At 36.0% G+C, this 21,138-nt stretch overlaps 1 protein-coding gene across 5 annotated transcripts in view; it reads right to left on the reverse strand.

Annotated features, from left to right (window-relative positions):
• Window positions 1-21,138, reverse strand: part of LOC121368287 (unconventional myosin-Ic-like) — a 133,273-nt gene that overhangs the window by 47,540 nt on the left and 64,595 nt on the right. For 4 of the 5 annotated variants that reach the window (XM_041492950.1, XM_041492952.1, XM_041492949.1 and 1 more), the window contains exons 2-3: window positions 13,172-13,411; window positions 11,340-11,455 (exon numbers count right to left, since the gene is read on the reverse strand). In XM_041492950.1, coding sequence (XP_041348884.1) covers window positions 11,340-11,455; window positions 13,172-13,297 — 242 coding nt within the window. In that variant the 5' untranslated portion in view covers window positions 13,298-13,411. Of the gene's footprint in view, window positions 1-11,339; window positions 11,456-13,171; window positions 13,412-19,166; window positions 19,610-21,138 lie in introns of those variants that run through there. The other variant, XM_041492947.1, reaches the window with a different exon arrangement.

Here is a 21,138-nt window from a genome sequence, read left to right on the forward strand (position 1 = left end):
ACTTAGAAGAACAGTGATATGCACGAATAACAAAGTATCAGGTTGTTTGTGTATAAGAAACACACACACAAATACACTTAGAAGAACAGTGATATGCACGAATAACAAAGTATCAGGTTGTTTGTGTATAAGAAACACACACACAAGTACAGTTAGAAGAACAGTGATATGCATGAATAACAAAGTATCAGGTTGTTTGTGTATAACTTTAAGAAACACACACATAAGTACACTTAGAAGAACAGTGATATGCACGAATAACAAAGTATCAGGTTGTTTGTGTATAAGAAACACACACACAAGTACAGTTAGAAGAACAGTGATATGCACGAATAACAAAGTATCAGGTTGTTTGTGTATAAGAAACACACACAAGTACACTTAGAAGAACAGTGATATGCACGAATAACAAAGTATCAGGTTGTTTGTGTATAAGAAACACACACAAGTACACTTAGAAGAACAGTGATATGCACGAATAACAAAGTATCAGGTTGTTTGTGTATAAGAAACACACACAAGTACACTTAGAAGAACAGTGATATGCACGAATAACAAAGTATCAGGTTGTTTGTGTATAAGAAACACACACACAAGTACAGTTAGAAGAACAGTGATATGCACGAATAACAAAGTATCAGGTTGTTTGTGTATAAGAAACACACACAAGTACACTTAGAGGGTGTATACTACCAAATCAAATCCCATAGATGACAATAGTAACATATGCGGCTAAAACTCCTACCTGCAACGTATCAACCGACATAAACGCCACGGATATAAATACTACCACCCCTTACACTTAAAGTGAATCAGAAAAAAATGGGGGTCAAGCTGCTCATTTCTGAGATAACGGGTAGCGTCTATGACTACCCTAGTTTCGCACAAAATTTTAGTACTTTTTTTTACAGGTACCCCATACATGTTTCAAGCACAAGGCTACTTGACACATTGGTACTAGATGAAATAAAATTGCACATTTATTTTACCCAGATGAAACTATTATTTTTTACAACCAACACACTCACATTTATAACCAATCACAGGACTTGTGGTGTTCACTTCTCTATCAAAAGTTCGGTGCACCTCGAACTTTGACCCAGCCGGAAGTTATTTGGTATAGTACTACCTATACTGATAACATACATTTTTCAAAAAGTGTCCAGCTATGTGTCTTTATGACAACCAGGATCTGGTGTATTCTGACATAAACTGACAACCTCACTGAAAGTGTTGTTTCTTTTCTACAGTGCAACCTAATATAATGTACACCTCAAAAAGCATATATATTGCATATAGTTTTGTACAAATGCAATATGTCATATTAAACAACAAAATGTTTTAAAATAAAACTCCTGAAGATATTTACTTTCAGTTGGGTGTGTGTACTCAGGTATATATGTAGAGACAACAAAGATAGTCAGAGTACCTCTACCCCTTTAAAGAATGCCATTAAAACACATGCACTTGATTGACCCCTAGATTATGAAGACCTTAACAGGCACATCAAAGAAATATCAGTATTAAAAAAATACACTGTCTGAGGAAGGAAACACAAACATGACTGTACCTGTATGAAGTAATGACTTAATGTCCTGAACATTAGTGTTGGGAGGAAATCCTGTATGCTGGGTGTGGGTGTCTTCAAGTTACCAGGTGTGGGAATTTCAAATCCATCGGCCATGCTGATTTTCATAATGAACCATCAAAACCATTGGCAACCACCAATATTCCTGACTATATTTTATTTATAGCCTACTGTAGTTGGAGGTTTTAATAGTTGTGATATCTGGAATAATCATGCAGCTTTAACACATTTATTTTTGATTAATTACTGAAAAAAACTATTTTTAAATGACAAAATTACCCGAACATCTATTTTCTTGCATTGTTTTCTAATCCGGATGAATACAATATGTACATTAGATGTATTCCTACAATCTGTAATCCAGCATTTTATTTAGCTAGTAACATTAGGTAATACAGCTTTAACAATAAAATAAATTATCAACTTAATCCAAGGCAGATAATCAAATCTGAAAAAATTGGTTCTGAATCTAGTATAAACTCAAAATGCTTTTTATGAGAGCTAACTAAGTGATTATTAAGAAACAAAAATGATCTGGAGATCTAAGTATATGTTTAACAACCTTATTGTTATGTACAAATAAGAACAGAAGGCACAATAGTGACAACAAATTTAATTATGTTTTTGGTAAAGTTTTTCTTCAAATTTACTTTAAATTTTGCATAAAACTACAAATTTGTCTAAAATATAACTTAGCACCCTATAAATATGTCAAAATGACAATAAAAATCAACTTCTTTACAAATTTGAGTTTTCAGAATTTCATACATAAAAAATTAACAATGTTAATGGAAACTAAAGACATTAACCCACTATTGGCACATGCTATTTTTAATATAAAAATAAATTGCTATTAAAATCTTAGTTCAGGTTGCCTATATATAATACCATATTTAAGAGCAGTTGTATATGGCAAGTCAAATACCATGTAAAAAGAAATTATTGAAATCTTTACAGTATGAATTATAGGCCAAAACCAACTTTTCTTCAGTGCTAACTTTGATTCAAACTCCATTCAGAGCCATGTACAGAGATTATTGTCAAGGTCAAGGTCATTGTGAACTTGCATGATCGAGTGATGGCTAATTAATCAACCAGTATAGTTTAATTAAATAAAATGACAAAATCATAATATTTTTTATTATGCACTGAATATGTGCTATAGGGTGTATACTACCAAATCAAATCCCATAGACGACAATAGTAACATATGCGGCTAAAACTCCTACCTGCAACGTATCAACCGACATAAACGCCACGGATATAAATACTACCACCCCTTACACTTAAAGTGAATCAGAAAAAAATGGGGGTCAAGCTGCTCGTTTCTGAGATAACGGGTAGCGTCTATGACTACCCTAGTTTCGCACAAAATTTTAGTACTTTTTTTTACAGGTACCCCATACATGTTTCAAGCACAAGGCTACTTGACACATTGGTACTAGATGAAATAAAATTGCACATTTATTTTATCCAGATGAAACTATTATTTTTTACAACCAAGACACTCACATTTATAACCAATCACAGGACTTGTGGTGTTCACTTCTCTATCAAAAGTTCGGTGCACCTCGAACTTTGACCCAGCCGGAAGTTATTTGGTATAGTACTACCTAGAAGAATAGTGATATGCACGAATAACAAAGTATCAGGTTGTTTGTGTATAAGAAACACACACAAGTACACTTAGAAGAACAGTGATATGCACGAATAACAAAGTATCAGGTTGTTCGTGAAAGGACTTTATATATAGTAATAACACTTTTAAGCATTCTGAGAGTACTGCTAAAGCAATACATGTCCCCTCACTGTCCCAACAGATTTTTGCCATGACAAGTCAAACTTGATCTGTAACAGTACATGATAAAGCTGTACACAAAATTTCAGCTCAATATCATTGTGCATTGTGAAAGAAAGAAAAATCCGGAAAACTATATGTGGGACAGACAGAGATAAAAGGTATAGTCACTTCCAGTTCAACTGATAGGGGACTAATAATGGGAAGTGTAAACTTGATAAATGTGTCATAACATGGTATCCTATTGGTTACCAGACCTGTATTATGTGGTAACATGTATATACGGTTACTGTTACGACACTATACTTATTTGGATGCATGGAAATATTCCATCTCATTTCCTATGTTTTCTAGTTCAGCCTTTGTCAGTATTTTAATGGGAGTGGGATGTTCCCAAGATCTTTAACTCACTTTGATATATAATGAAAAATGTTGTCACCAATAAAACATGTTATCAGATGTAGTTACATGTATGTTAATATAATATTGTAATTGATATTTACAGCAGAACTCTTTTTTGTACCATGGTGTAATATCTGTAATATCTACCTACCTATATATATATATATATATATATATATATATATATATATATATATATATATATGTATATTGAAGCAAGAGGCAACTGATTATGTGTCCCCAAAAATATCAAGTACAAAATTAAATGTTTCAACCTGTGAAATGTAGTACACTAATAAATTCTAAAAACCTTTGAAATGTACACCAATAATGTAAAAACATACGTTGTGTACATGTATAGGAAGGTGTTCATGGATTTACCCAGGTGTTCTGTGGGTCCGACCATAGGTTCCTTACCACATGAAAGTGGCACTGAAAATTCCTAATTTTTATGCTAAAAATTCCCAAGAAATGAATTCAACAGTGGTATACTGCATTATTCAATGGCCTGACAAAAATATCCCAAGTATTATTTACATGTGCTAATTTCCCCCAATCCAATCAGACATGGGACCCTGGTGAAAAATCCTCGATAAAGTCACAACTGTATATAATATGGTGGCTTACTAATCACTTGATATAATGACCAGGAATACCATTAAATGCAAAATCAATATCACAAACAACTTCTCTTATATCTGTTTACATTAGTACTATACGCATAGATAAATCCGTCAACGGTTCCATTGATTTCTACATTAGGATTAATTTAAGAACAATAATTATATGAATCAGAGGAATGCAGGAAAATCAACAATGTTTTATCTGATCAAGTGTTAATAAAGATTAGAAAATGATAGCAGGTTAGCTTATGGTTCGAGTCAGAATGCACAACATGATGATTAGACATAAGGCACTAAAAAGATTTTTCTCTTATTATATCCATTAACACCTGTCTGTTACAAACAGTCTAGATTTAGTCAGATCACTGCTGTGTGCCCACAACATCATGCTTAAACCCAAATTGGATATAACCATGGAAATAAACTAAAAGGAAAGAAATGAACAGAAATATATATATATATATTTTTAATGTTGAAATGAAATTTTTAACGATTTTCATGTGTCTGTCTAATCTAGGATGACAATAATACTGCACAGTTACATGTTGTCATGCCAACACATCGGTAGTGCTATGGCATAATTACAAATGAATATCTATACACAGTGTAAACATACATGTAGCTGACAGATATATATATATATATATAAAGAGTTCAGGTGCAAAACGCGATATAAACCATTTTGTTTCTTGTTTTTCGTTAAAGCCATTATTGTATGTCAGTAAGGGCTAATCGCAGGCCCACTGATTTGCCACAAAACGCGATTGATCCTTATGAAATCACTCCATCACATGTAAAGGGAACTGTGTATAACAACAATGTGTCTATAAAGGGAATTCAAATATATATTCTGCAAACAAGGGCATGTATTGTAACCTGTGTATGGAGACCACCTGCTCATAAAGGAAACAATAGGTTAATCTTACAGATAACCATGCTGGAACTGTTATGTAATTAATTATACCTGCTTTCATTTGGTTTAGTTTGGGTTCAGGGGGGTTTTGTTGGGGGTTTTAAAGGGAGGGGTATTTTACTTTATTCATTATTTATAAATGATATTTTTAAGATCATGAAACCACAATTACTAAGTTGAAATATTTCTTCGGCTTAATTAAATGGCAATACATTACTGGTTGGAAATGTACCCACTACTGTAACAAAATACACCTACTACTGTAATATTACATCCATCAAATATTGTGTTCCCTTGGGAAATTTACTTTATTGATGATGTTTCCACTATGCACCTTTTATAAAGGAATAAATTACTTAACTGATTTGGACTTACTTGCAGGGGTACATGTATCAATAATCGCAATGCAATTTCCACTAACACATACACACATACACAAAAACAAACACAAAAACATACACACACAAACTCAAATACACAAACACACTGGACATGCACACACACTGAACACGAACACACACACACTGAACACATGAACACACAGTGAACATGAACACACACACACACTGAACACATGAACACACAGTGAACATGAACACACAAACACACACTGAACACATGAACACACACATTAAACATGAACACACACACACTGCACACACACACACTGCACACACACACACTGGACATGAACACACACAATGAACACACAGTGAACATGAACACACACACACACACACACTGAACACACAAACACACGGTGAACATGAAAACACACACACACACACTGAACACACGCATTGAACATGAACACACACACTGAACACATGAACACACACTGAACACATGAACACACACTGAACACGAACACACACAGTGAACACAAACACACACACACTGAACACACACACCAAATGGGTGAAACTGAAAACTCAACATGGCATATAATACACAGATTGATGACATCATTTTAATCATTGTTTTTCTTTTCATCATAAGTTGCCACACATGCATGCACACATATATACACATGCATGCACATACACACACGGCTTGCTAAAATTTGTTTTGTTTAACAGCACCACTAGAGCACATTGATTAATTAATCATCAGCCATTGATGTCAAACATTTGGTAATTCTGACACATAGTCATCAGAGGAAATCCGCTATATTGTGCTTAATGCAGTATGGTAAATGATCTTTTATATGCACTTTCCCACAGACAGGAAAGCACATACCGCGACCTTTGTGCAGTTGTGGTTCACTGGTTGGAACAAAAAAAATCCCAAACAGCTGAATGGATCCACCTAGGTGGTTCGATCTTGCGACGTAAGCACCTCAAGCGAGCACTCAACCTCATATGACTTGCATGTTATGTACTGGTTAGTGAAAAGATAAATCAATCCAAGTCAGCAGATAACAAACGTGTCAACTAAAGTCCATCTGAGGTGCCATTCTATTTCAGGCAGCCAAACTATGAAGTTGTGTTTGCAGCTCATGCAGATTTCTCTCTTCCCCCCCCCCCCCCCCCCCCCTTGGGGCCGTATTATGTGAGCTTGGAGTTCTTTCCAAGTATCACATTCAACACGACAGGAGCTCAGCAGTTGTCACTCTCATTTATTCTCTTCCAAGTAGAGGAAGGAGGCGACCCAAGGCTACTCAGGGTGGACCAAACCCAGCGGCTCAACTGCCAGGGGCAGTCCCACCTGCTCCCAAGAAGAAGGCGAGACCGACAGGGGAGAATCAGGGGAGAAAAAGATGGGGGCGGTCTCTTCTGCGTCGTCGCCCCCATCAGCGACTCGACAGGAGCCTACGCCAGGAGCGGCCCAGGGGGAACCAAAGCTGTCAGCTCCACTGACAGTGGCAGTACCTTCTGTTCCAGCACCCACGCAGATGGAGACCGGCCATATGATCATTATTGATCCACCAGCCAGTCCACCAGCGCCTCCAGTTGTTGCTATTGCCACGGGAGATGTCCAACATGAACACAAGAGGAGGAAAGTGTCTACGGCCACCGATCACTCCCCTTGGAAGATTGTGTGTTACAAGCTGCTGGCAAAATACCGTGGAGCTATCCAGGGCGATTTTACCAAGAAGTTACAGATCAACGGACCGTGGAGCGATTCATCGTGGCGCCAACTTCCATCTCGCCAAGGGAAGTACCAGATCCAAGGAGCCAAGCACTCGGACAAGTTGTATGTGACGGCGGAGCAGGACAGGCTGTTCCGACAGGGACTTCTTAATCTGATCATGGACAACGCATCACTACACCGCGTTCTCAAGATGGTCTTACAAGGCGATTACCAGGAAGTTATGAAGTCCTGCTACTGGAATCTACAAAAAGATCTCCCGAACTTCAACTTCAAACAGCCCATAAACTTGCCATGAATCCCGCTGTGCAACCTTAACCTAGGACAGCAACCTCCTTTTTTGGGCTTAGTTGGACTTAAAACTTTTTGGCCGCAGTTCAAAATTTTTATTTTTTTATTTTTTGGTAAACAGTCCAATGCAGTTTATTTTGGCAGCCCATCTAAATTGCTCAAATCACCGTAAAACCTTTTTGGTTGAGCACTCTAATTTTATTGTTTGGACTTAAATGTTTGTAGCTCATTTTGGTTTTGGTTTTTGGTCTTTGACCTAACTACTAAATTCATATTCCAAATTCCGCCCACCTCCAACTTACCCTCCCCCCTGGCCCGGACCATATAGATCGGACTTTAAACTTTTAGACCTACGTTCAAAATTTTGTCGAAATTACTTCCTTTTTTTATAATATTATTAAATAGTCCTCTCCTCTCCTCTTTCTCTTATTTATTTTTGGACTGTCCTTCTAAAATGCTCCAAATTATATAAATATTCGGCCGAGCAGTCAATTCATTTTATTTTTGGCTTGTAACTTCTTTTTTTTTAATCCTACTAATTTCTTTTACTAATTGCTACTTTCAAAATTCTGTCCATTTTCACCCCCACCCCCCCCATCCCAAGTCAGGCCACCGATCTTATCTGATGGGCAGGTTCGGGCCCCTGGTGGTATACGAACATGTTAAACTAGTTATCTATCTATCTAATTTCTTTTTGACCACCCGGTCTAATCTAGCGACCAAATTTAATGAGTAGAATTTTCTTTATTAATTATATTAATTAGAGATGTGCATCAAAATTTTATAGGCCCACTATTTAATTATTGGATGTAAATTTCAAAATTGTCCCCTTAATTTTTTTTTTCTGTCCCAGAGCAAGTCACTGGCTATCCAGAGACAGGCCCCGGATGGACATGCTCGAAACTCTAGTGGTATATGAGCATGTTAAAATTATTCACACTCGCATCTGAGGTGCTTGGGTTGTAAGATCTAACCCTCCTCAGTAGACCCATTCTTGTTTTTTCACATCCAAACCAGTGTCTCTCGATTAATATCAAAGGTTGTGGTATGTGCTGTCCTGTCTGGAAAGTGTATATAAAAATTCCTTTTTCTTAATGGAAAAAAGTAGTGGGTTTTTTCTGAAGACAGTGTGAGAACTATCAAATGTTTTATATCCAATTGCTCATGATAAATTAATCAATGTAATCTAGTGGGTTCTGAATAAAATAAACTATTAACTTTTTTGTCTCAACTAAAACTACATTCCCCTTAACATATTTAAATTTCTTGTGCGACAGATTTCAGGGTAAATATTTCCTTGGGATCGACTGGCTACATGCAGAATATTCAATAAAAATCATTTAGCCAAATCTATATCACTACAAGTTTATATTACAGATTGTGCCTAATGTAATTAGAATTAAGACATTGTTGGACACTGCACAGTATGGAGTTCACATCCATGACCAAGTAGCACTAACTTTCTAAGGTTATTTGATATACCAGTTTGACATTCAACAGAAATGTGATGTGTGGCCACATACGATGGCAAGAAAATCATTGATTAAAATTATGTCATCAGTCTCGGTATTCGTATGCGTTTTTCGTTTCATATATATTTTTTTTACATACATCATTAGTTGTTTTTTTTTTTAATGTACAATTTTTAATCTGACAGATACAGGTACTATATTATAATACTGGTAGGTGTGCAACAAAAAAAACTCGGTTCCCAATCTCCAGACAATCAATCATGATATTCATAATCCCAATCACTCCATATAAAAAAAAAAAAAAAAAAATTAATAGCAAATTACATATGGTACATGTAATTACTGACTGACAAGATTTTGCCAGGTAATTTAAACTATTTTAAGTATATCTTTTGTCCACTAAAAGAATGTAAAATTAATTTAGAACTCATTGACATCAAAATATTATTAGTACTGTATAATGGAATTGGTGTCATATTCAGTACAGTGTACTTCAAATATAACTTCTGATTTGTTGTCATGGTTACTTGATGCTGTATTGATGTTTTTAAGCTTGTGATAATAATGCCTGTATGTATGCAGTGAAAAATTCATAATATTCATGTCACATGCTAAAAATGAATCCAGAAGAACGTATTTATGAAGGTCTGAACATGATACATATTTTATTATTTAATAAAAGAAATTGATCTTGTACACAAGGCTTAAGATTTATACATCATTATTCATTTGTGCATGCATTTTATTGCATTTTGATATAATTTCTATATCAGAATATATTCTGTAAAAAATATGATCAAGAGGGCTACATGACTTGTCATTTTTAGGAACTACAGTCTTCTGGTAACTATCAAGAAAAAACATCAATATAGGAAAAAGAAAAAGGAAATCTTTTATTTAACGACACACTCAACACATTTTATTTACGTTTATATGGTGTCAGACATATGGTTAAGGACCACACAAATACTGAGAGAGGAAACCCGCTGTCTCCACTTCATGGACTACTCTTTTCAATTAGCAATATACTCTTTTATATGCGCCATCCTACAGAGAGGGTAGTACATACCACAGCCTTTGATATGCCAGTCATGGTGCACTGCTAGAACGAGAAATAGCCCAATGGACCCACCGATGGGGATCAATCCCAATCCGACTGCGCATCGAGTGAGTGCTTTACCACTGAGCTACGTCCCGCCCCCATCAATATAGATTAAGCAGAAATATTTAGATTTTCAAGCCCTAAAACCAGAGCACTGCCTTATGTTGCTGTTAAATATACACTGTAAGTGGCAGAATACAGCATGCACAGGTGTTACCATTTAGTCAGTGGTAACAAATAACTATGAGTTAAATTAAATACTAGAAAGATCAGCCTACTTGCAATTATTTAGAAAGATTTGAAAAGGCATTTCAGTACTTTATATTGTTGGGGTTTTTTAAAAGTAGACCTCTTTCTTACACTAGACTACAAGCACATTAGGCTGCCACACAAAGTACTGAATGATGCTCCGGTACCAGGTTCTGTACTTGCACAATGTTTAGAGTCTAGACTTATGACTTTATAGAGTGAGAGGGGCGAGATGTAGCCTAGTGGTAAAGCGCTCGCTTGATGCATGGTCAGTTTGGGATCGATCCCCATCAGTGGGCCCACTGGCATATTTCTCGCTCCAGCCATAGCACCATGACTGGTACATCAAAGGCCGTGGTATGTGCTATCCTGTCTATGGAATGCTGCATATAAAAGATCCCTTGTTGCTAATCGAAAAAGAGTAGTCCATGAAGTGGTGACAGCGGATTTCCTCCCTCAATATCTGTGTGGTCCTTCACCATATGTCCAACACCAATTAACCGTAAATAAAATGTGTTGAGTACATTGTTAAATAAAACATTTCCTTCCTTATAGAGAGATTTTAAAGCCATGGCAATGCCAAAAGAACTGTATACTAGTTAAATCATTAGAGATCTGAGTCTAGACACTAAAGTTTTGTATAAGTACAGGCTCTGACAGCCATTCCAGTCAGTCGTGGTAATTAAGCCTGGTAGGTACTGGGTTCGCGTCCCAGTAAAGGCTTCAGGCCCAGAATGACTGTACAGTTCAATGGTTAGGTATCGTACCACTACATTACAATGAGTTCTCTCCGAGGTGTCGGATACTTACACGTGCGGAGGCAGTTCGTAGAAGTTGACATTGCGGTAGGTTTCAATCCATGCCTGGTTGTAAATGTCCAACTGTTGGTATGGGTTCACAGACACCAAAACTGGACCAATATAAGTCTGAAAACAAAGAAAAAGTCCAGAGATTATTAATATTACCAGGTATTTTTTTTTTTTTTTTTTTTTTTAATTTTTTTTTTTTTACATTTCATGCACAATGAATATATCCCCATTTATTTATCACTTTGCATGTAAATGGATTATTGCTGAATGTTGAAAAATTAATAATTAAAATAAAGTAAAAATATAGCGTAATTATCATTATTGTAACATTTGGTCTTTAAAGTGAGAACAGGGCGGGGTTTAGGTCAGTCGGTTGAGTGCTCGGAGGATCAAACCATCTCGGTGGATCCATTCAGCTGATTGGGATTTTTCTCATTCCAACCAGTGCACTACAACTGGACAAAGACCGTGGTATGTGCTTTCCTGTGTGTGGACAAGTACATATAAAAGATCCCTTGCTGCTGATGGAAAAATGCATCAGGTTTCCTCTCTAAGATTATATGTCAAAATTACCAAATGTTTAACATCCAATAGCCAAAGATTAATAAATCAATGTGCTCTACTGGTGTTGTTAAACAAAACAAACTTCTTTTTTAAAGTGAGAACAAAAACATGCTGTCACTACAAAGGCTACTCCTATCAAATAGCAGCAAGTGATCTTTTATCTACACAGGACAACACATCCCACATAGTGTAACACAGATACATAATACAGATTGATGAAGACTAGTAAAACAATGATATAGTTAAACTGCTGACCGATGCAAGTCTAGTATTCAAGCAGTGCAATATAGACAGGTTGATATAAAACAGATCCACAATACCAAAGTGATGAATAACATGGATTAATGGAATTCCATTCCAGAGTTTACTTTCAACCAGTGCTTCACAATTAGTAATCAAAACCTATGGTATTTCCAGTCAGTGGGAAATTTCATTTAAAAGACTTCTTGTTGCAAATTGATAATAAAAGTAGCCACATGGAGGAAGTAGGTTTTTAATTATTTTCATATACAGTCAAACCTCTCAAAACAGGACCCTCTGTAAATCAAAATTCCCTCAAAACCGGATGTTTTTCATGGTCCCTTTTAAAATATATGTGTAGAAGAGAACCTCTCGAAACCGGATACCTCTAAAAAAACTGAGATGTTTTACTTGGTCCCGAAGATGTCCGGTTTTGAGGAGTTTCACTGTACTGACCTTTGTTTGACACCCAATAACCAATCTCTAGTTTTGTGCTGAGGTGTTAAACCTAAATTCATTAATTCATTCTTCTTTCATTCTATAGACTGTATGTTAGACTGTTAGTATTTGCAGATTAAAACTGTACTGGAGAGCTATCAGTTTAATACCAAGCTGACACCTACTGACAAGTCCATCGCGTCAGCACTATCGGTGACTCCCAACCCTCCTGTGGTCACATCTACATGTAATTTGCAGTTCTGCCCTGATTACATTATTCCAAAAAGACCACTGGCTAGTGTGTATTTTCCTACATTTTCAGACAAATACTAGAAATATACTAGATACTGTGGCTTTAAATATAAAAATATACTAGATACTGTGGCTATAAAAATAAAAATGTACCAGATACTCTGCTTTTAAATATTTGAAATATACTAGGTAATGTGGCTTTATTAAAAAATATACTAGATATTGCAGCTTTAAATATTAAAAGCAAACTAGATTCTGCTTTTAAATATTAAAAATATACTAGATAATGTGGATTTAAATATTAAATATATACTAGCGATTGTGTCTTTAAGCACTTACGTAGATGAGATTCTCCTGAAAGCGTTTCCTGAGATTCTCGATGAAGGCATCATGGTTGGTGTAGTCCTCCAACAGAACGAAGTCCTGCACACCGAAGTGATCGCGTCTGTGAAGCTCTTGTTCCATCGTCTACGGTAAGTCACACAAAGTGATACTTTCTACACAACATGTTCACATGTATGCTCATAGGAGGGGCAGATCACGGACTTTCACATCAGAAACTTCTTCACTGCTTTAAACCTGTAAAAGTTATAGAATTTTGTTTTAATAAGGTATTAAAAAGTACTTAGCCCTCTCCATTTGGAAATATTCCAGGTGAAAAATTTCAAATAAGAGCAGTAACTTCTGAAAGGTAACCATAAAAAACATTCACCACTTTCGATTCACTGAGCCACTGCTTGCCTGTAATATCAGAGACTACGGATTAAAAAAACCTAGCAAATAATCTCTAAAAAAAACCCCCAAAACTTGTGTTGTAGTTGGGTGTCTACTACTGGTGAAACTGTGGATAATGTGTTATAATAACCACAAGTTTTATATATATATATTAAACATGTACATTAATGTGAAATCACTTTTATTTGTGCTGGTCTAATTTCCATGTAATCCGTGGACTAGTACAGTCAATAAATTTAAGAACACAACAAAAATATAATACATACCAGTATATACGTATTAATACGAATTTATGATGCTACCTTTTCATTTCATGAATGTAAGTACCCAGCGAAGAGTATTTCAGTAAAAGAACATAAATTTAAGCCAACAAAAATAAAGGATTTCACAGTAAATAAACATGTGTAGGTGTTACTAAAGAAAGAGATTTCCTTTCTTCACTTGTTGATAACTAATCTACAGACACTTTCAGCCTTTACACGTATGCAGCTTGGTTTTATCCCTGCAACTTTACCTATCACTTACCAAACCTTTCAGTATCAATAAAGATACCTTGTCTCTCCATGCAAAAAAATTAGAAAGGTCAGTCTGCTGGAAACAAAACAAGCTCCAGTTATTGATAACAATCAGCCATAAGAGCTTCACCAGAGAGAAAAGGTATCATCTTCCATAATAAAATTAAAGCTTGTTTTCGTTTAACAATACCACCAGAGCACATTAATTAAACATGTGCTATTGGATGTCAAACATTTGGTAATTCTGACTCGGTTCTTCAGTACATTTTTCCTAATGCAGCAAGGGATCTTTCATATGCACTTTACCACAGACAGAAAAGTACATACCACGGCCTTTGACTAGTTGTGGTGCACTGGTTGGAACGAGAAAAAACCCTAATCAGTTGAATGGATCCACCGAGGTGGGTTGATCCTACAACACAAGCACCTCAAGCGAGCACTCAACCGACTGAGCTAAATCCTGCCCCTCTTCTATAATATGTACAACTATTATTGCTTGATGAAACAAGACAGAATTTCACATTTCTTTCTAAAGGCCATCCTTTTATAATATAGTTTATAGAAGAAGTCTTGTCGCATACAGCAGATCACAGGATATTAATCTCAGGGCTTCTAGATTATGGTAGTCCCACTCCCATAGCTAGTGATATTCAGTGTTGGGCTAGTAAATAACTACTATAATAACCATGCCATGCAACTAATGAAAACAAAAAAGTTGTCAATGCTGTATTTAATTAAGTCCATTTTGTAAATATGAATATTCTCTGCCACCCTCACCCGCCAAAATCAAGGGTTTTTAAGCGCTATCTTCCTCTTTGTGTGACATAACCAATTACGGTATTAGTGAAATTGTATTTACTTGAAGTATAGTAGGGCTAGTGAATTTTTACTTGTGGCTAGTACATTTTTAAAATCACTGATCCCATGGCTAGTGTATTTGTATAAACACATTCTAGAAGCCAAGAATCTGCTCTATATAAAACAATGCCATAACATCTAATCACCTGTAAAACATATTGATCTTCATCACACAACACTAAACTGGTATCATTTTCATAATGAAATTTTAATTTTTTCTTTCTTTTTTATTATTATTATTATTATTTTGGGGTTTTAAAAATTATTGGTGGCAGTCTAATGGTGGACGTACTTGAGCATATCAAGATTTATCACAATCCTAAATGAAAACCAAATACTAAAACAATATTTTTTTTTTTTTTTTTTTAAGCAATCAATTATAAGTGTACAGTTATTTGTATGTTATGCACGTGTAGTGTAGTATTTTACAGCCCAGCATGCAGAAACAGCATTAGTCGGACCATCCTTCATTTTCAAGGATGGTCTAACTAATCAGAAATTTTTATACAGTCTGCCCTGATCACACAAAAGGGTTTAAACTTCAAAACAGAATATTCTGAATGACTGTTTTTTCCTGTCTGTATGGTTATAGACCTTCCTTCCCCAGACAGATCTGTAAGGGACAAAGTTACCAACAACAGTAGAACCCAATTATCCTACATAAACATATCGTAAAATACATTAAGCCAAACAATTAGGGTGGAGTTACTTCTGTCTGTCAAAGAGGACATAATAGGTATATTATATAAACATACAGGAAGATATATTAAGAAGAAGTATACATAATTATGTATTGGTTAATTACATTTAAAAAAAATATATATATGGAAATTAAAAAAGTACTGATTATAAATAAATATAAACACCAACTTACACTGATATTCGTAAATCAGATAACACCAGGCAATTTTTTGTCATTGATATGTTGGCCTCATTTAGTTTCGAACCGGGCAACATTTTGTTTTCAAAATCTCGATTAGTGATATTTCTAGCCAGAATTGAATGAATGAATGAATGAATGAATGAATGAATGAATGAATGAATGTATGAATGTATGAATGAATGTTTAATGACACCCCATCACTCTAGCCAATTGAAAATTGATTAGCAATTACTGTTTAATGTTTTAAAACTGTGTAGCAACCTCTGAAACGTGCATAGTGAATTACGATGCAATACTGAATAAAATGTTCTCTGGAAATGTACAGTACGAAATCCAGATCTATACTGATTCTAACTCATTCAGTGAATCATGCTACAACAAAAAAAATTTTGGTTTTTAAAGTTGGTCTCCTTTAGTTTAGTTCAGGAATGTGTATGTCGAAGCAGTAAGTTGAAATCTGAAATCAGGTAGTCAAACATGTAACTGATAAAGTAAAGGTACGTACTATGTTTTTCTGACAGCTGTCACACACACAAATTACACCAAGTCTGTCATGTAATAACCTTCCTGGAATCTGAAACACGGACCTAACTCCAACTGTGCAGTATGAAAGCGTGACCACAAAATGACATGCAAATGTAGTCATAATAATCCCCGAGTGTAACTTGTCCCATTGATCAGTCAAATAATATGGCGCTTTTTGAGACAACAAAAATCCATTTAGGTACACATACCGCACATACTGATAAATGTCAGACGAAAATAACTCATGAATGTTAATAGGCATGCAATACAATTTGTGTAATACAGAACTGATAAGAAACAACAGATTGCTGTGTTCACAAAACCACTAGGTACATACACTGTACAAACTGTTATGTGGGTTTCATGTATTGTTGGACTAATAGTTGAAAGAATATTTCCACTCGATGGATGGATGAATATATGGATGGATGGATGGATGGATGGATGGATGGAAGGAAGGAAGGATGGATGGATGGATGGAAGGAAGGATAGATGGATGGATGGGTGGATGGATAGGTGGGTGAGTGCATTTAGATAAATGGATAGATGGATGGAATGCATGGAAGATAATGGATGGATGGATGGATGGGATGGATATATGGATGGATGGATGGAGTGAATATAAATGGGTGGATGGATGGATGGATGGAGGGGTGATGGAATGATGGATGGATGGGGTGGATGGGTGAAAAAATTGATGGATGGATGGGTTTGGATGGATGGATGGATGGATGGATTATATAGTGGATGGTTGAGTGAATGGATGGGAATGGATGGGTAGTGATTATATAGTAGAAAATGGACAAGCAGTATGAACAAACCAGTTTATTTTAACCGTTTTACTTGAAAGTACATTTATCATCATTTGTGTGTGTGCTTGTGTGTGTTTGTGTGTGTGTGTGTGTGTGCATGCCTGTGTGTGTGTGTGTGTGTTTTATTATACATATTTTATATTAGTATATTTAGAAGTAAGTACAAAATGTGACATACTTTTGTATTATTTTAGTCCATACATCTATTAAACTATTATCTCCCGTAAACTGGGTTTTGTCACTTACAAAAAATTATGTTACATGTTCTTCATAAAAGTCATTGTGTACTGGCTTGAGTGAAATAAAGTTCTGTTCTGGACTACAGATTCTCACAAGAAATAGAAAACAAAGAAAAGAAAAAAAAACCCAGTGTGTTAACTAGCCCAAAGGATGACAGAACATCTATCACATATCATGTAGGGTACTGGCCTAATGGACCAAGATACAGTGCACTCCAGTACAGGTACTTGTAAAATACACACATACACACTTTAAGAACTGTCAGAGATAGGAAACAAGCAATACTTTTAACTGCTCTAGCTGACATGTGTAAAGTTTACCAACATCCATAATATCACATGACTCACCAACAAAACGGAACTGAATGAAGAGTGCTCTGCCCAATACACTATGATTGTAAATCATTTGTTTCATATTAATGTGCAAGAATAAAGATATGATTACAAAACAAACAAACAAACAAACAAACAAACAAACAACAAGCCTAAACTATGCACACATAATGAGACCAAACCAAATGTGATATACTAATGCACTTGTGCGAGTGTTAAAAATAAAATTATGTCATACCTAAACCAAGTAATGCGAAAAGCAATTTTATCACTCCTTTCTTGATTGCAAAAATTCCATCATTTTATTTCAATTCCCACTACCTTTGAAACATTGTTTTAAAACAATTTTTTTGTTACGTCAAGTAGTGGTGTTTCCATAGCAAACATGAAATTTAATTTCCATAAATCCAGGGGCAGGTCATAGGCTAGTGGTAAAGAACTTGCCTGATGCATAGTCAGTCTAGGATCGATCCCCATTGGTGGGCTCATTGGGCTATTTCTCGTTCCAGCCACTGCACCATGACTGGTATATCAAAACCCATGGTATGTGCTATCCTGTATGTAGGATGGTGCATAATATGGTATAATATCCGCCTGGTTCCCCCCCCCCCCCCCCTCTTTATTATTTTTAGTTATGGTTATGGCTATGGTTAGAGTGAGGGTGAGGGTTAGGTTTAGGGGTTAGGGTTAAAGGAGGGGGGACTGGCCGGATATTTTTCCTAACCAAATGTTTGACAGCCAATAGCTGACGATTAATAAATCAATGTTCTCTAGTGGTGTTGTTAAACAAAACAAACTTTAACTTTAACCATCAATCCTTCAGTAATAAACAACAATAGGATGCCACACCACGACACTGTTTTTAATACATTTACATAATACCCATGTACATACTGGGGGGTTTTCATAAACTTTTTGTACCTGATGCTATTTTTATTTGTAATTTTTTTTTTACTAATAATGGCTGCCTCGTTGACAAAGACAACCATTTTAACAGACTAACTCCCACTATACTAAACCTTTAAAACATTTATACCAAAAAAGGTTTAATACACATATCTACACTGCACCTTATCTCTTATCTCAAGTGTAAAATTATACTGTTTAAACATGGGTGTCCTGAATTATAAGTATCCACACCATTTCTTAACATATCGGTATGCTATTTTAAACAGGGGGTACAATATTATATTGTGTTTAAACTGGAGTTTACCTAATCAATATCTATACCCTTTCCTACCACAACAGTGTTGTATTTTAAATAGACGAGTCAATATTTGAAAACCGGTAAGTATAGTCCACACACTCGTAATACACAGGTACATGAACCAATATACTGGTATCATTAAGTGCAGTATTACAATCTTACTGAAGATACACGTAGAACTGGTGTCTAGCTTTAAAGATGGAGACACACACAAAACATGAACATACCTGTAAATAGGTGTGATTCTGGAGTCTAGTACGAAGGTGAGAGTGTATGCCACCTGTGTGTTAGCTGATAGTGTGTGGGCCTCTCTGTCTCACACACAAGTGACAGTCTATCATCACACAGGCGGTGTTCTCCCACAGTGACTGTCTGCTGGGAAGCTGTAGGAGGCCACACCACTAGCAACACACCACAAGCTCATCAGGAAGACCGACACACATGCGGACCGACACACATGCGGACAGACACACATGGGGACCGACACACATGGGGCTAGCTGGGGAGAACTGTTCACAGTCACATGAACAATCTGCAGTGTGTTCACTCATGTACCGATTACAGTCAAATCTCATTTAAGCAGACACCTCTGTTAGGCAGCCATCTGTAGCTGTCTTTATAGGTCATTAAATAAAAATTAAATTAAAAACAGCACAGCTCAACACAGCACAACACAGCGCAGCACAGCGCAGCGCAGAGCAGAGCAGAACAGAATAGAATAAACAAACAAACTCCCACCCCCATCAACAAAACATGTATATAAACATTAAATAATAATACACTGTAACATTGTATGTTATCAGCTTTTTTATATTTTATTTTACCATTATTAAAAGAATTTGGGTGGTGTAATGTCTAATGAATCCTATTTGAGGTTTTCAAAAGCATATACCTGTGTGATGAAAAAATCAAACAATCTGCCTGGCTTGATGCTGAATATGTGGGTGGATTTTGGAAGCTAGTTTTTCCCCATGAAATGCATATTTATAACAAGTAATTACTATTCAGCATATGGCTTCGCTGCACTGAATTTGTTTGCTTAAGAAATATTAAAATGTGCTGGTACGACAATATACCATACACAAAAATTAAGTAACTTAAAAGTTTGAGGTTTTTTCTCCATAAATCATCTTCCCAGCTGAATGTCTACTTATTTTAACAATGTCAACAATATAGAATACATGCATGTCTGTGCCAAACAGCCCAAAATGTCAGTTTGTTTGTTTTGCTTAACGACACCACTAGAGCACATTGATTTATTAATCATAGGCTATTGGACGTCAAACATATGGTAATTCTGACATATAGTCTTGAAGAGGAAACCTGCTACATTTTTCCTAATACAGGAAAGCACATACCACAGCCTTTGATCAGTTGTGGTGCACTGGTTGGAACAAGAAAAAACCCAATCAGTTGAATGGATCCGCAGAGTTGGTTCGATCCTGCGATGAAAGCGCCTCAAGTGAGCACTCAGCCGATTGAGCTAAATCTCTCCCCCCCCCCCCCCCCCCCCACAAATGTGAGTACCATAAAGTGAAGAAGAACGGTCATCTATGTCATTGCAAATGCAATTAACACTATATCATGTGAATCATATTTCTTAGTTGGGAGTATAGTTATGTCAAATATCCATACAGATAGATATGAATGGTTTCACATTATATTTAGTGCACATTCATAAGTACTGCAAAATCTATTTATGACAACAGTTTGGTAACGCCTTAAAACAGGTGATATAAAAAATATGATAGTTATGTACATAAAAACTACACTAAAATAAGTGTGTTAAAATTATATTATATCCATCCCTTGACTTGTATGTGTGTGTGTGTGTGTGTGTATGTGTGTGTGTGTGTATGTGAGTATGAGTGTGTGAGTGTGAGTGTGTGTGTGTGTGTGTGTGTGTTTGAGTGTGAATGTGTGTGTGTGTGGTATGTGTGTGTGCATGTGTGTGAGAGTATGAGTGTGAGTATGTGTGTGTGTGTGTGAGTATGAGTGTGAATGTGTGTGTGTGTGAGTGTGTGTGTGTGAGCCTGTGTGTGTTTGTGTATGAGTTTGAGTGTGAATGTGTGTGAGTGTGGTGTGTATGTGTGTGCGCATGAGTGTGTGTGTGTGTGTGTGAGTATGAGTGAGTGTGCGTGTGCATGTGTGTGAGTGTGTGAGTATGAGTGTGAGTGTGTGTATGTGTGTGCGCATGTG

Source organism: Gigantopelta aegis, chromosome 3 (genome assembly GCF_016097555.1).
Source record: "Gigantopelta aegis isolate Gae_Host chromosome 3, Gae_host_genome, whole genome shotgun sequence".
NCBI lineage: Eukaryota > Metazoa > Mollusca > Gastropoda > Neomphalida > Peltospiridae > Gigantopelta > Gigantopelta aegis.